Genomic DNA, 15,838 nt, shown 5'->3' on the forward strand with positions numbered 1-15,838 from the left:
GGCCTGAAGGGTAATAAGAATGGGGATATGTCTCAGTCCCTGATAGTTTCATGCTACATTAGGCCTTTAATGAAAAAAAGTTACTCCCCCTTTCCCCATTCGAATCACTTCTTAGCCTTCTGAACAAAAGGTGTGGTTAGGGGAGAGGCTGTAGCACTGATCTTCTCTAGGAAGGGAAGACAAAGCACCAGTTAGATGATATGCTTCAGTGTGGTTTAATTAAATACATCTAGGCTGGTGGCACTGGAGTGGTAAATAACCTAGTTTAATGAAAGGTAATAGATTGATCTGGGATGTAGGGTGCTTCTATCTGTAACAAGGAGAGTGCTCCTATTATTACTGATAACTCTGCAGCTTTGCTGCTGGGGAATCAGAGATGAACCTCTCCTTTCCAAAGAGTCACAGCCACTTAAAACTGACCCCAAATGTAGGTTTTTGTAACCCTAAATAACAAACCTGATGAAAGGATTCAAAGAAAAAACCCCCCCAAGATATGTTCCTATTTTTTTTATTTTTCCTGTTGCCAATGGAAATAGTGTAAATAAACATTTCCCAGCACTGCTTGCAACCCAAATATTTTAGACTGTGCTAATGCATAAGAGCCAGAATGTGAAAATGACTTGAAACTCACAAAAAAACAAACCTTAAACTGACTAGTCTTGTCTCATTGGCTGGATCAACAAAGGTATTTAGGTGCCTAAATCCCCTCCTTTTTTGGCACCACTGTAATCCACAAAACTCCTGCTTGGCTGCTGCCTAAACTTGTAGGTGACTAAACCCACTCAGCACTTATGTTTTTGCAGTAAAAATTCCCTAGGTGCCTACTTTTCTATCTCTGAGCATGAGCATAGCTATCTCTCCCTAGGCATCTGCCTGCTTAAGCCCCACAGTGATACACCAGGGGTCGGCAACCTTTCAGAAGTGGTGTGCCGAGTCTTCATTTATTCACTCTAATTTAAGGTTTCACGTGCCGGTAATACATTTTAATGTTTTTAGAAGGTCTTTTTCTATAAGTCTATAATATATAACTAAACTATTGTTGTATGTAAAGTAAATAAGGTTTTTTAAAATGTTTAAGAAGCTTCATTTAAAATTAAATTAAAATGCAGAGCCCCTGGACCGGTGGCCAGGACAGTGAGAGTGCCACTGAAAATCAGCTTGCGTGCCACCTTTGGCACCCATGCTATAGGTTGCCTACCCCTGTGATACACTAATTATGGGAAGACAGGTGGAGGGGACCCTAAGTCATATGTGGAGCTCAATCCAAGTAGGAGTGCTTAGAGGCCACCTAACTCCAGACATGACAGCTGGGGAGAGGAGAACCACCACCCTTATAATTGTTAGCCTAGTGGTTAGGGTATAGTCACCTGGGATGTGGGAGAGCCTCAGTTCAAGTCCCCTCTCTGCCTGAGGAGGTGAAGGGATTTGAACAGGGATCTGCCACCTCTCAAGTGAGTGCCCTAACCACTGGGCTACAGAGTGATTCTCACTCTCTCTGACCTAATGAATAAAGTGGAAGAACTTAAACTAGAAAGACTGAAGAAGCTGCACATCAGAATATCCAATGGCCCCATGATTAAGGCACTCACCTGCAAGGTGGCAGATCCCTGTTCAAATCCCTTCTCTTCCTCAGGGAGAGGGGGGGATGTGAACTGAGGAATCTCTCACATCGCAGGTGAGTACCCTTAACTACTGGACAAACACTTATAAGGGAGGTTGGTTGTCCCCCTTCCTAGCTGTTTTGTGTGGAGCTAGATAGTCGCTGAATGCACCTACCGGATTGGGCCCTACATGTGAGTTAGGCAGCTGAACTTCTTATTTCCCTAGTTTGTGGATTGCAAGCAGAGATAGGCACCTCTCTGCAGCCCACACTTAGAAGTCTATCTCAGAGAGGAGAGGGACTTAGAACACACCCATCGTTGGCATCTCCCATTGGCTAGCTTAGGCTGCTCCTTGCCTACCTAGCGTGCTGGTTTTGTGGATCACATTCTAAGGCGCCTGTCTCTCCCCATTCATTGAATAGGGAGCGTAGGTGCCAAACTCGGGCTTTGGGGATTGCAATATTGTTCCTGTGATTTTCTAGATGCCTAAAAGTTAGGTGTTACTATGCTCTGTCCCTGTGTAGATCCGGGCCACTGTCGCAGTCAAATGAAATGCAAAAGGCAAACAAAAAGCATCAGCACTGAGAAGTGCATTGCATTTTAAACATTATTTCCCTTCTTATGAAAAGGTGAAATTTGAAACATAGGAAATTATATAATTATTTTTACCCTGGCAGTCTCCCTTTAAATAGTGGGACAGCGCATGTGAAAGTTATCAGGGTTTGCCTCCTTGCAAGGGAAATTGAAGAGGGTGGTTGATATTTGGACAATGGAGAGAAGGCAATTCAGACATTTCCCCCATACAACAGGAGGTTTTTGTCACAGCCTGTTTCTTTTGTTTTGATCATAGCTAGCTTGGTAGCATGTCCTTCACTAGGACCTTTATTTCCTTTTCTCACACCCAACAGAAGTATCACAGGCTCTGGAAGGTTTCAGAGTAGCAGCCGTGTTAGTCTGTATCCGCAAAAAAAACAGGAGTACTTGTGGCACCTTAAAGACTAACAAATTTATTGTAGCATGAGCTTTCGTGAGCTAAAGCTCACTTCTTCGGATGCATAGAATGGAACACACAGACAGGAGATATTTATACATACAGAGAACATGAAAAGGTGGAAGTATGCATACCAACAGGCAGAGTCAAATCAATTGAGATGAGCTATCGTTAGCAGGAGGAAAAAAAAAAAAAAAAACTTTTTGAAGTGATAATTAAGATGGCCCATAGAAGGTGTGAGGAGAACTTAACATAGGGAAATAGATTCAATTGGTGTAATGACCCAACCATTCCCAGTCTTTATTTAGACCACAGTTAATGGTATCTAGTTTGCATATTAATTCAAGTTCAGCAGTCTCTCTTTGGAGTCTGTTTTTGAAGTTTTTTTGTTGCAAAATTGCCACCTTCAAGTCTGTCACTGAGTGGTTAGGAAGGTTGAAGTGTTCTCCCACTGGTTTTTGAATGTTATGATTCCTGAGCATTTCCAGGCTCTGGAAATGCATTTCAGTCCCTCTCGTCCCAATACAACTCTAGCAACTTCTTATACTGTTCCCCCTTGATGTGCCTGACATTCCTCTGCCACAGCTCTTTGCAGCATGAGTGGGGAGGGCAAACTTTTGACAAGGACATAAAGCCAAACTCCTACTCTTATGAATAGAGTTCCAGGATTTTTAATGTCCACATGGAATAGGTAGGACCTCAGCTGTGAAGGCCTCAACTGGATGATTCCTTAGAATCTAAAAAGATAAGACAAAGGACAGAAGAAAGGAAGTGTTTTATTCCCATTTTACTCAGGAGATTAAATGTTTTGTCCAGGGTCACACAGTCTGGGAATATAAACTAAATCTCCCGAGTCCCAATTCAGTGTCTTCTCTGTAAAAAACACTCTTCCTGGCCCAACCAAACCACTGAAATGTCACAGTTATGGTCCTGTGCCAAAGTATATATTTTTTCCTAGGCAGTTTGAGACAGATCAGGGATTTAGTAGATACCTGGATCCAAAGACAGAGGTGATCTAATTTCTTGGACACTTTCCTAAAGCTTCTTTGAAACACCATAAGCCTAACTTTGCGTTTCTTGACTAAGCAATTTTTGAGTAAACAGGTTGTCCCTGGTGAGAATTCATGCCTCTGAGCAGTTTTAGGTAGGTATTGTTTAGTTATCAGTAGAACTTTCCACACACAGCATGCTAGCTCATGTCTCCTGTAGAAGAGGTATATTGGCCTGGTGTGTGCTATTAAAGAGTTACGCTTCAGTTGGATGTTTAAAGGTGCTGCACCTCCTGCACGATACTATAGAGTGTCACATTTTCAGGTGTTCAATACAGACTCTCTCACCCTCAGAGAGAGAGACCAGTTACAGAGACTGAAAGTATGTTTACACTTCGGGGTGGGAGGTGTGATTCCCAACTCAAGGAGACATACTCGTGCTACCTCTGATCAAGCTAGCACTCTAAAAAGCCAGAAGTGTAGCCATGGCAGCACAAGCGATGGGAGGGCTAGCTACCCTGAGTACAATCCTGTCTCAGACGCTAGTATGTACTTGGGAAGCTAGCCCCTCCTGCTGCTGGTGCTGCTGCAGTTAGACTCTATTTTTAGCTCACTCGCTGGATCAGAACTAGCACAGATTTATCTTCTTGAGCTGGAAATTACACCTCCAGCTCAAACTGTTGACTTTGACATACCATCAGGCAAAGGATGCAGACAGGCTAGATTTCAGCATCAGAAATGTGTTTACTTCTGTTAAATACATAAGTTATCCTAAATCCTTTCTCGGTCACCATTAAAATACTATACACTGCAGTCTCCTTTAGCATCACATCTGTATCTTCAGCTGTGCAGTTCCTAAACTGTGAGTCTCTAAGCACTTCAGACTTCCTAAGAAGCAGGTCTCAGGTGCTGGGGAAGAGGCCTGCAGGAATTTCCGCAGTCTTTCCAAGCCCAAACAAGACTTTCACTGGTTTAAACTAAATCCATTTTAAAAATTGATTTTCATTAGCATAGTATAACTTCTGGGTGTATATAAGGCCTAAGACTTTCCAAGATGCATCAAAACTCTGACGCCTCCTCAGAGCCCTTGATCTTCCTCTTCTAACCCCTCCCCTCCCTTCAATGGACTCAACAGTTTTTTCCCTTTAGACACTGGGATTTGAGGGTGCTCAGCACCTCACAGGCAAAACTCAGCATTTTGCAAGGATTTATTGACTTACTACTGGACCTGGTTCCCAAGATCATAATATCCTATTTTATTCAATCTGCCATGAGAGAAAGTTTAAAGCTCACACAGAGACATAACAGGAGGGTAGAGGTAGAGATTAATTCAAGTGGAGGCATTTCCATGGCAACACTTAAGTAAATAATAATTCACAGGAATAATAATGGCAAAATACAGCCTTCTTCAAAGGAAAACACAGCTAAAGGGAAGGAAGCAGCCAGGTGTGCCACCAGTGGTGACTGCATAATAAGGCTAATGTTGATATTTTAAAAATCTTTGATGATTCATATTAACTATGCATTTGATGATAAAGTAATGGCTGTGCACTTTTGTATGGTCACCCTACACACATTCCCAAGACGCAGCTAGATAAAAAGACACAACTGCATCATGTTTTTCATACCTTCTCATGAGGCAAGCTAACCCTTTAATGAAATCCATTATTCCTAGGGCAGAGAGCTCCAGAAAGATCAAAGTCTTGATCCTTACTACATAGAAAAGAGACACATATTGTGTCCTAAAGGTCAGAGCAATGGAAGGTGACTATATAGATGTCTCCTCTATGAACAGCACATGTTGCAGTGCATTTTAAATAAATAAACAGTAATTGGAGATATACCAGTCTCCTAGAACTGGAAGCTATCCCTTTGAAGGAGATCTGCAGTTGATTGATAAAACAATACTCTGTTTTATCAAACAATACTCTGTGTCAGGTGTAAGCAGGGTGACCAGATAGCAATTGTGAAAAAATGGAATGAGGGTGGGGGATAATAGGCACCTATAAAAGAAAAAGTCCCCAAAAACGGGAGTGTCCCTTTTAAAACAGGACATCTGGTCACCCTAGGTGTAAGGGCCTGCAGCTAACCAGCTTACCTCCTATCTTAAACCTCAGACAGTCTAGCAAGTGCAACTGGGCCCCAACTGAGCCACCTGATTGACCCATCTACCCACTAGGCTGAGAGGATAAGGAGACTTAAGATCAGCAGCAGGGCACTGGCTGCTGAAAGCGTTTGCAAATATTGCCTCAAACCCAGTCCTGCTTCTGCCTTGCCTCACTCCAGGTAATTCAGCTCTGACTCCTGACCTCTGGGTCTGACCCTCAGCTCCAGCCACTAGGCATGACTCCAGCTCCAGCCACTAGGCACAACCCGCCTATGTCCAAGTCACATGACACTCTGTAACTTAGCACAGGTTGTCATGTGGACATTTTACGGTATAAAAGTCATTTGGTGAGAGAACTACTACGTGCAAGTTAAGCAGAACACACACCACTGCCAGGAATGAGATGATGCCTTATTAGAAGTGGGCTGCTATTGTTTGGTGCAGGGGGGTAGAATTCTCAATCACATCAGGGTTCTAGTTTTGTAGCTGGCCCTTCCTTATAGGACTGAATTAAATGCCAGATCCAAACATGCCTTGAAATTTGGGGAGTTTGAAATCTGGAACTAGAACTGAATTATATAGCTCAGGCCCAGCTCTAGTACAATGTCTATAGGATCTTTCATCTGAAGATCTAAACATACTTTGCAAACAGTAATGAACATGAAATATTACATCCAGTCAGGGAAACCAAGGCACAATTTAAGTGGCTTTCTCTGGGCCGCACGGTGATTCAGTGGCAGAGCCAGGAATGGAACGCAGAAGTGCTGACACCTAGCACTCTGTATGCAGTGTTGTTGTAGCCATGTTGGTCCCAGGATATTGGAGAGACAATATCTTTTATTGGACCAACTTCTCTTGATGAGAGAGACCAGCTTTCAAGCTTATGCAATGTGCGCTCTTCTCTAACCTCTCACTGATGCATACTCTCTATTCATAACTGAATGTCCCAATGGGAGGCAAAGCACCTCCCTCCCTCTGAGAGCTGAGTACTCTGTTTCTAAGACTGCTCAAGCAATTTTGGATGCTAACCAGCCGCTGATGAAGTGCCTTCTCATTGGGAGGGAAGCAAAGGATGAGAAGAAAGAGGAGAGGCTCCCACCTGTCTGACACGTCAGGAAGAGATAAAACCATCGACTGCCAGACTCCCAAACCTTCACTGTTAGTGAAGTGCCAGAACGTCCTGCTCTGTTCCTTCCCCGTTTTGTTCTCGACAAGGACCAGGGAAATATTTCCAAACAAGAAGCCGTGGATGAGCCATGACATTCGGAGCTACAAGGAAGAGAACATATAAGGAAGCAAGTAAGATACTTTAGTAATCCATAAATAAACTAAATCCCCAATTCTACTTATTCAGTTCCTTCTTTCCCTCCCTCCAAATCCTCAATCCTTCTTCCCTGATGTCCTTCTCCTTCTCTCGGCATAGGGGTAGCTGCCAAATATTCCAGGCAGTATTGCTTTGCAGAAGTATTTGGTGCAATATGCTGATAAAGACACTAAAAGTTAATGGAAAATTTGTGAGCCTGATAATCATTTACACTAAGGTCCCCTGTAGACCACTCTGGTAGTGCATAGGGGTTTAAAAAGTGGGTTCACACGTAATCTATACGCATTTTAAGGTCCCTTTACAGTGCATGTATAAATGGCGATAGTTTAAATGAAAGTCGGGCCCTTTATACCCATCTATATATCTTAGAATACATGGGTACTTGGTGCAGGATTCTTACATTCAGGTAAGTATTCAGGTGTTTTATATTCAGTTAAAAAATTAGAGCTCAGTAACTCTCAAACCACATGTGGCTTTTTACATGGTTATTTCTCTTCTCTCCTCCAGTCTGGCTCTTTGTCCCATGTTTTGGCTTATGAACTATGGTAAAATGTAGTGGTTCAGCTGAGCCTAGGGGTGAAAGCCTGGCCCCACCAAAGTCAATTGCAAAACTCCCATTCACTTTAATGGGGTCAGAATTTCACCACATCAATAGCTGGTGACAGGACACTAAATGGGGAGGGCTCTGAATTACTACAGAGAATTATTTCCCAGGTGTCTGGCTGGTGAGTCTTGTCCACATGCGTTGGGTCTAACTGATTGTCATAGTTGGGATTGGGAAGGAATTTCCCCCCAGGTCAGATTGGCAGAGACCCTGAGAGTTTTCCCCCTTCCTCTGCAGCATAGGCCATGACATTTGCAGGTTTAAATTAGTGTAAATGGTGGATTCTCTGTAATCTGAAGTCTTTAAACTATGATTTGAGGACATCAGTAACTCAGCCATGGCACGGGTCAGGGGTCTATTACAGGAGTGGGTGAGGATCTGTGGCCTGCAATGTGCAGACGGTCAGACTAGATGATCATAGAATAATAGGACTGGAAAGGACCTCAAGAGGTCACCTGAGTCCAGTCTGCTGCACTCATGGCAGGACCAAGTATTATCTAGACCATCCCTGACAGGTGTTTGTCCAACCTGCTCTTAAAAATCTCCAGTGATGGAGATTCCACAACCTCCCTAAGAAATTTATCCCAGTGCTTAAACACCCTGACAGTCAGGACATTTTTCCTAATGTCCAACCTAAACCTCCCTTGTTCCAATTTAAGCCCACTGCTTCTTGTCCTATCCTCAGAAGAGGTTAAGGAGAACAACTTTTCTTCCTTCTCCTTGTAACAACCTTGTATGTACTTGAAAATTGTTATATCCCTGCTCGGTCTTCTCTTCTTCAGACTAAACAAATCCATTTTTTTTTCAATCTTCCGTCATAGGTCATGTTTTCTAGACCTTTCATCATTTATGTTGCTCTTCTCTGGACTTTCTCCAATTTGTTCACACCTTTCCTGAAATGTGGCACCCAGAACTGGACACAATACTCCAGTTGAGGCCGCAGCAGAGTAGAATGGAAGAATTACTTCTTGTGTTTTGCTTACAACACTCCTGCTAATACATCCCAAAATATTTACTTTTCTTGCAACAGTCTTATATTGGTGACTCAAATTTAGCTTGACCCCCCCAGATCCCTTTCTGCAGTACTCCTTCCTAGGAAGTCAGTTCCCATTTTGTATGTGCACAACTGATTGTTCCTTCTTAAGTGGAGTACTTTGCATTTGTCCTTACTGAATTTCATTCTATTTACTTCAGACTATTTCTCCAATTTGTCCAGAACATTTTGAATTTTAATCCTATCCTTCAAAACACTTGAAACCCCTCCCAGCTTGGTTTCATCCACAAACTTTATAAGTGTACTCTCTATGCCATTATCTAAATCATTGATGAAAATATTGAACAGAACCGGGCCCAGAACTGATCCCCATGGGACCCTACTCGATATGCCCTTCTAGCATGACTGTGAACCACTGATAACTACTCTCTGGGAACAGTTTTCCAATCAGTTATGCACCCACCTTATAGTAACTCCATTTAGGTTATATTTCCCTGGCTTGTTTCTGAGAAGGTCATGCAAGAGAGTATCAAAAGCCTTACTAAAGTCAAGATATACCACATCTACTGCTTCCCCCTTATCCATAAGGCTTGTTACCCTGTCAAAGAAAGCTATTAGGATGGTCTGACTTGATTTGTTCTTGACAAATCCATGCTGACTGTTACTTATCACCTTATTATCTTCTAGGTGTTTGTAAATTGATTGCTTAATTATTTGCTCCATCTTGCTGGGTACAGAAATTAAGCTGACTGGTCTGTAATTCTCTGGGTTGTCCTTATTCCTCTTTTTATAGAGAGTTACTATATTCACCCTTTTCCAGTCCTCTGGGATCTCTGCTGTCTTCCATGACTTTTCAAAGATAATTGCTAATGGCTCAGATGTCTCCTCAGTCAGCTCCTTGAGTATTTTAGGAAGTATTTCTTCAGGCCCTGGTGACTTGAAGACATCTAACTTGTCTAAGTAATTTTTAACTTAGTCTTTCCCTATTTTAGACTCTGATCCTATCTCATTTTCACTGGCATTCACTCTGTTCGATGACCAATCACTACTAACCTTTTTGGTGAAAACCAAACCAAAAAAGTCATTTAGCACTTAAAAAAAATAATTGGAGATATACCAATCTCCAAAATAATTGGAGATATACCAAGTTCATTGAGTCCAGCCCCCTACCTTCACTAGCAGGACCAATTTTTGCCCCAGATCTGTAAGTAGCCCCCTCAAGGATTGAACTCACAACCCAGGGTTTAGCAGGCCAATGCTCAAACCACTGAACTATCCCTGCCCCCTTCTGCTATTTCCACATTTTCTGTTATTATTCCCCCCCCATTGAGTAATGGGTCTACCTTGTCCTTCCTTTTGTTTCTAATGTATTTGTAGAATGTTTTCTGGTTACCTTTTATGTCTTGAGCTAGTTTAATCTCCTTTTGTGCCTTGGCCTGTCTAATGTTGTCCCTACATAGGTGTGCTATTTGTTTATATTCATCCTTTGTCATTTGACCGAGTTTCCACTTTTTGTAGGACTCTTTTTTTTTTTTTGAGTTTTTAAGATCATTGAAGATCACCTGGGTAAGCCAGGGTGGTCTCTTGCCATACTTGCTCTCTTTCCTACACAGTGGAATAGTTTTCTCTTCTGCCCTTAATCATGATGGTCCCTTCTGACCTTAGTCTCTGACTCTATATATGTGGAAACCTCCAGTACCTCATATATGCCATTGGAGAAGTGCCTTTAAAAAACAACAACAAAAAACCCCAACAGATAAGTTTAAAACATGGACCATTTTCATAGCACTTCTATGTTCAGTGCACATATACTTTATTATAAAAGGACGACTTTAATACTTGTGTGATCCATAACTTTAAGGCTCATTCTCCCTTTGGACATGATCTAATAGATACAAGTTAAAACTGACAGCTTTTTCAGTGATGAACTCTCTTATATTCAGGCAGCAGCAGAAACAAGTGCAGAATGACTTCAATAAGAGGGTGTCACTAGCAATTACATGCTCATCCCCTAGATATTCCTTTCAAAAATTAGTTTTTCCCTCCTTCTCTTCAGGTTTTTATAGACTTTCCAATTATGATCCAGTGATATTTGGCTTTTTATTAATTAAAGTACTGTATGGAGCACAGTCTCAAGCATTTTTGTTAGATCTAATGTAACAAAGTCCCTTAGTGGCTCTTTATCTCTGTATATAAAATTACTTCCTGGCGTTTTCTCATTTTAGGACTCATTTTCTCTCATTGTCAGGAATGAAATATAAACCTTTGCAATTTGGTCTGGTCTCAAAATCTCTAACATGAACATTGCTGTCTAATTTTCTTTGAAATAACCCCCTCAAACTCTCTGCTTATAAAGAGCTTAATAAGAAAAAAAATACCGCATGCAGGGGCTGGATTTATGCAGCCATCACAATAATCAGCAAATGTGAGGTTGCCCAAGGAATGGGTTTACCGAGGCTACATTAATGATGGATTTCTGGACACAAGAGAGCGTTCACAGCACTGAGTCCTGATTCAACTCTCATAAAAAAAAAAAAACCTTCATAATTTTGTAATGCTTCAAATCCAGCACATAACCTAACTAGGAAGGTTAGGTAATTGCACTTATATTTTTATATGGTAAAACTATTTGCTGTCTTGATAATATACATTTTCTCCATTATATATTTAGCTAGGTTACAGAATTAGAAAGGCTAGCAGTTATCCTGCTTCAGGGAAAAGGGTAGTCAGTAGTTTTTTTTTACCCCTCCCCATGACATAACACTGTACAATTAGCTAAGATGGAGTGTGTATGTATGTATTGTGAGAGCATCTTTGCCTGAGGCATCAAGTCTATGCAGAGGACAGATTTGGTGATGGAGAGGATGAAGTGGTGATGCTGATGATGCTGAATTGAACCTCTAGCCACAGTCCCAGAGCGTCAGGTATTTCACTGCTGATCACCTACAAGGGATCATGAGATCATCTAGTCTGGCTTCCTGCATATCTCAGGTCCTTACATTTTACCCAGTTACCCCAATAACTTTGTGTTTGGCTTCAAAATTAACACCTCATTTAAATGAACAGAGGCAGCTCATTTCTTTTACAGCTACCATTTCAGGCCACTTGTCTACACAGTTAGGAAGAGGACCACACTGAGAAGACTTCTGTTTGCAACTGTAACGACCAAAGCCCCAAGGCCCTGTTCTTCTTTCATGCCAATTTTACACCAGTGCCAAACCCTGGACTTCACTAGAGATGCTCCTGATTTATACTAGTGTAAGTAAAAGGAGAGTGTGTCCATTATTTATTTTATTTTTTTAAATTAAAATGTGTATTGTGCCCAAACACCGTCAGAGAAGTACAGGCATGACATCTCATGGACTGCTGACTCAGTCTGACCCTGGGTACAGGAAAGGCCCTGTAGAACTCTGGGGCCATTTCTGCACTCAGATCAGTAGAATCCATGACATAAAATTATGGATCCTACAGCAATAGGAGCAGCCGCCTACCAATGGCCTCATAGCTGCCAGTCTGCTGCTGCTATCACTGAAGGGAAGGAGAGGGGTAGAAGGTCAAATAAGTAGTTTCTCCTTTGAGTCAGAGTTCAAGGCCAGAACAGAGCACCAGATCATCCAGTCTGACCTGTTTATCACAGGTCACCACCACCATCTAGCAGCTGCACACTAAACCAACAACAAAAATTAGACCAATGTATTACAGCCCACAGGAAGCTAGACTGTTGTCTGCAACAGGCAGAGAATAGGAGGGACTGAGATGCACCAGTGCCAAAAGCCCCCCACAATGGCAGGGAAATTAAAGTGAAATATACCCAGATAATCCTGGCAAGTAATCTGCACACTCATGCTGCAGAGTAAAACGACATCCCTCCCCCGCCCCCGTGCCCCATCTCCCACACGCAAGGTCACTGCCAATCTGACTTGGGAGGAAATTTCTTCTTGATCCCACATGCAGTGATCAGTTAGACCCTGTGCATCCATCTCAGGGGATGTTGTGGCTATCTCCTATTCTGTGATGATTCCAGTGGGATGATGTCACAAAGTGATCTGAGCCATAGGTATAGGCCAGTGGCAGCACACCAGCGGGCTAGATTATTAATTATTATTCATAGTTTGTACTATAGTAATGCCCAGAGGCACAGTTAAGATCAGGAACTCATTGTTGTACAGTGTGTAGGACAAGGTAGCAAGAACAGAGTCTCTGGCCCCACAGAGTTCACTACACCACCTGATGTAGTGGTTGTACTGTTGCTGGAGGTCTAATGCTTGTTTCATGGAGGGATGCTGCAGGAGAGAGAGGCTTTATGTTGGTGTGCTGTTGAAGGAACCCTGTTGCCTGCCATTCCAGTGAAATACAATCATCTCTCATCTGCTGCATCTTAGTGTCAGGTGAAATGATCCTGCTGCTGTGAAGTACTTAACATTCCTTCAGGTGATTATAAACAGCAGATTATACTACTAAATTCTAATGATAGTTTTCTCTTGCAGCCCATTGGATTGGAGTTTGGTGGTGATGTAAACCACTTCCTTCTTGGCTCATCAGAAGTAAAACTTCTGTGTTGATATTTTTGCATATTAAATGAAAGAGGTGAATTTGAAACTGAATTGATCAACCTTTCTTGCAAGCCAATGATTTTAATCTATAATGGGGAAAAGAGTCCATCTTTGTGATGCAAAGACCAGTTCCTCTGCAAAATACCTTGAGACTTCACATATGGACTAGAGAAGCCACTTCATTGTGCCATTCTGACTACAACAGTTTCAGGCTGATATACAAGGTCTTGAGTGGCCCAATACACTACCACAGGAGCCTTCCAGCCTCTGTATTCTCTGGAGACCAGCCAGGCAACAAGAGTCTGTAGAATCTGAATTGATGACAGAGAGAGCCTTTGGCTATAGCAAAACTGAAAGCTGAAGCAGTCAGTGAATTGGAATGGATGCACATGTCAGCTGTTTGAAGGAAAGGAGTAGTTGGAATCAGATGTGAGAGAAACTCATTGGTGAAGTGCATCATGCAGACTGTAATGGACTGGCTCTGAATGAATCGACTGGCATGGTGCTCAAATGGGAAACTTTGGCTGTGATTTTTATGGTTTCTAAGCTTCACAGCAGGATGTTCCAGGTACTTTTGCACCTGCTGAAATCAAAGAGAGCTGACGATCAGATGGATGCCCTAGTTAAGACTTCTGAATGAGGCTGGCAATCATTTTATGGAGTAAGGCATCAATGATGGCAGATGGGACTCCATGTGTGATGGCTTTAGAATGGTGGCACATTTTGAAAGAGCTGAAGCTGTGCTCTTGGTGGCATATCCCTGCATTATGCATCAAATGGCTCCCTGTGTCCTGGACTGGCAGCAAAATATTCTGAAGCCAGAAACACCATTAAGGAATTAATTAACCATCTCCGGTCGACATTGGCTCATTGGTGCCTTGTATTCTGGATTTTGGAGCCCTGCTTTAGATGCAGATTAGCTGCTCATATGCAACCTCACTGATTCAGTAAATGGAAAGCCCTGAAATGATTAGGGGGAATTAAAAGAACAAGTCTCTAGTTAAAATTTAGTATATTGAGGCAAAACTTAGATAACAACGATAACTATTTTGCATTGCAGACAACAGGCCACCAGGCAAAAGGATGCCATCAGATATTCCACAAGTTTCATCAGAGACAAGGGAGACCTTCAAAATGGTCAAGGTAGACATGCATTTCACCTGAGCGACTGCATAAGATTTATTCCTGTTGATAACAACACGTCCTGGGTGATTACGTAGGAAGACAAAAAGAAGCACTGACGGTAGGTTTTGTAAAACCAGATGGTTAATCAGTCTAGGCCAGTGGCTCTTAAACTTTTTTACTTGTGACCCCTTTCACATAGCAAGCTTCTGAGTGCGGCCCCCACCCCGCCTATAAATATATAAAAAAGTGTTTTTAATTTAACACCATTTTAAATGCTGGAGGCAAAGAGGGATTTGGGGTGGAGGTTGACAGCTCACAACCCCCCCCCACGTAATAACCTCCCGACCCCCAGTTTGAGAACCCCTGGTCTAGGCCAACCAGGAATTACTTATCACAAGGCATGTGCAATGTATTAGCCTCTTAAATGTAGAAGAAACAAACATATTGAGAGTCACTCGAGTCCTCACCAAGACTGTGTCTGCTTACATCTGCAAGACTCTGGTACAAACTACTTCCCAAACAAACTTCTGGAAGGCCATGAGAGACAATGCTACATGCTCACAGCACCAGGCTGCTAAAGGGAAGATGACTCAATGGCAATCTAGAGTGTTGCAGCCTCTTTTTCTATTCTAACCTGCAATGGCCTTCACTGTCAGCATTATGGCTCCACCAGTCAGGGAGGCAAGGCCTGGCATCAGCAAAGATCGTTGAAGATTGGGAGAAAAGAGGGATATATAAAGATAGCTAGCAACAAAAGTAGCTCAAAGGGAGACAGAAAGGAATCTACCTATGCCTCCCCTTGGAACTTCAGGAGTTTAATCCCATTGGATGACACCCCCTCTAACCTCAGCCCCAAGTACATGTTAGAGGTTGACATATTGTGAAAAAGCAGCATGACTTTGACAGTTGCTGGCAGGTTTTTTTTGCTGCCTACAATGTTTTGTACAGGTATCCTTGATGGTAGCTGTCCTGCACAAATCAATTGCCGACTCTTGCATTTCAACTGTGTTGCCATGGCTCTTCTTTTGTGGGCAGGGAACCATGAAAGTTGCCTTCAGATGTGAATGCACTAGCTCACTAACTGGAAGCTAGGTATTAAGGAAGCTCAGAAGAAATTTTATCATGCTCAAGGTGGAGTGGACTTACTCAAGCAAAAATTGAAGCTACAGGCTGAACACATTTAATACAGCTATAGATGAGTATAATCCCATGTGGGGGAAACAGCTCTATAAAATCTTAGCAATTTTTGTGCATGAATGTGAAGCATTTTAGAAGCATCACATTGCTAGCTTTGGCAATGGTGATTACTTTTTTTGCATATTAGAAATGGAACATATAGAAAGAAGCACATTTCAAGCTATGAGCTTTAGAAAGATAACAATTTGGCCCTCAGCACAAATTGTGCTGGGCCTCTTGTGAGCATCATGCAAGTATCATGAAATTCCTGGAATGTCCTGCTTCTGGTCAGGCCAGTGACTGTGTGAGAATAGTTTCTTTTGCAATATGTTGGCACTTCTGCTTTCAGTCGTTGGTTGGATGTGCAAGCAAAG

At 42.3% G+C, this 15,838-nt stretch overlaps 1 protein-coding gene across 1 annotated transcript in view; it reads right to left on the reverse strand.

Annotated features, from left to right (window-relative positions):
• The window catches only part of ALK (ALK receptor tyrosine kinase), a 576,734-nt gene that overhangs the window by 117,193 nt on the left and 443,703 nt on the right, over positions 1 to 15,838 (reverse strand). The window contains exon 9 of the mRNA XM_045010420.1: positions 6,788 to 6,957. Coding sequence (XP_044866355.1) covers positions 6,788 to 6,957 — 170 coding nt within the window. The remainder of the gene's footprint in view (positions 1 to 6,787; positions 6,958 to 15,838) is intronic.

Source organism: Mauremys mutica, chromosome 3, assembly GCF_020497125.1.
Source record: "Mauremys mutica isolate MM-2020 ecotype Southern chromosome 3, ASM2049712v1, whole genome shotgun sequence".
In the NCBI taxonomy this organism is placed as follows: Eukaryota; Metazoa; Chordata; order Testudines; family Geoemydidae; genus Mauremys; species Mauremys mutica.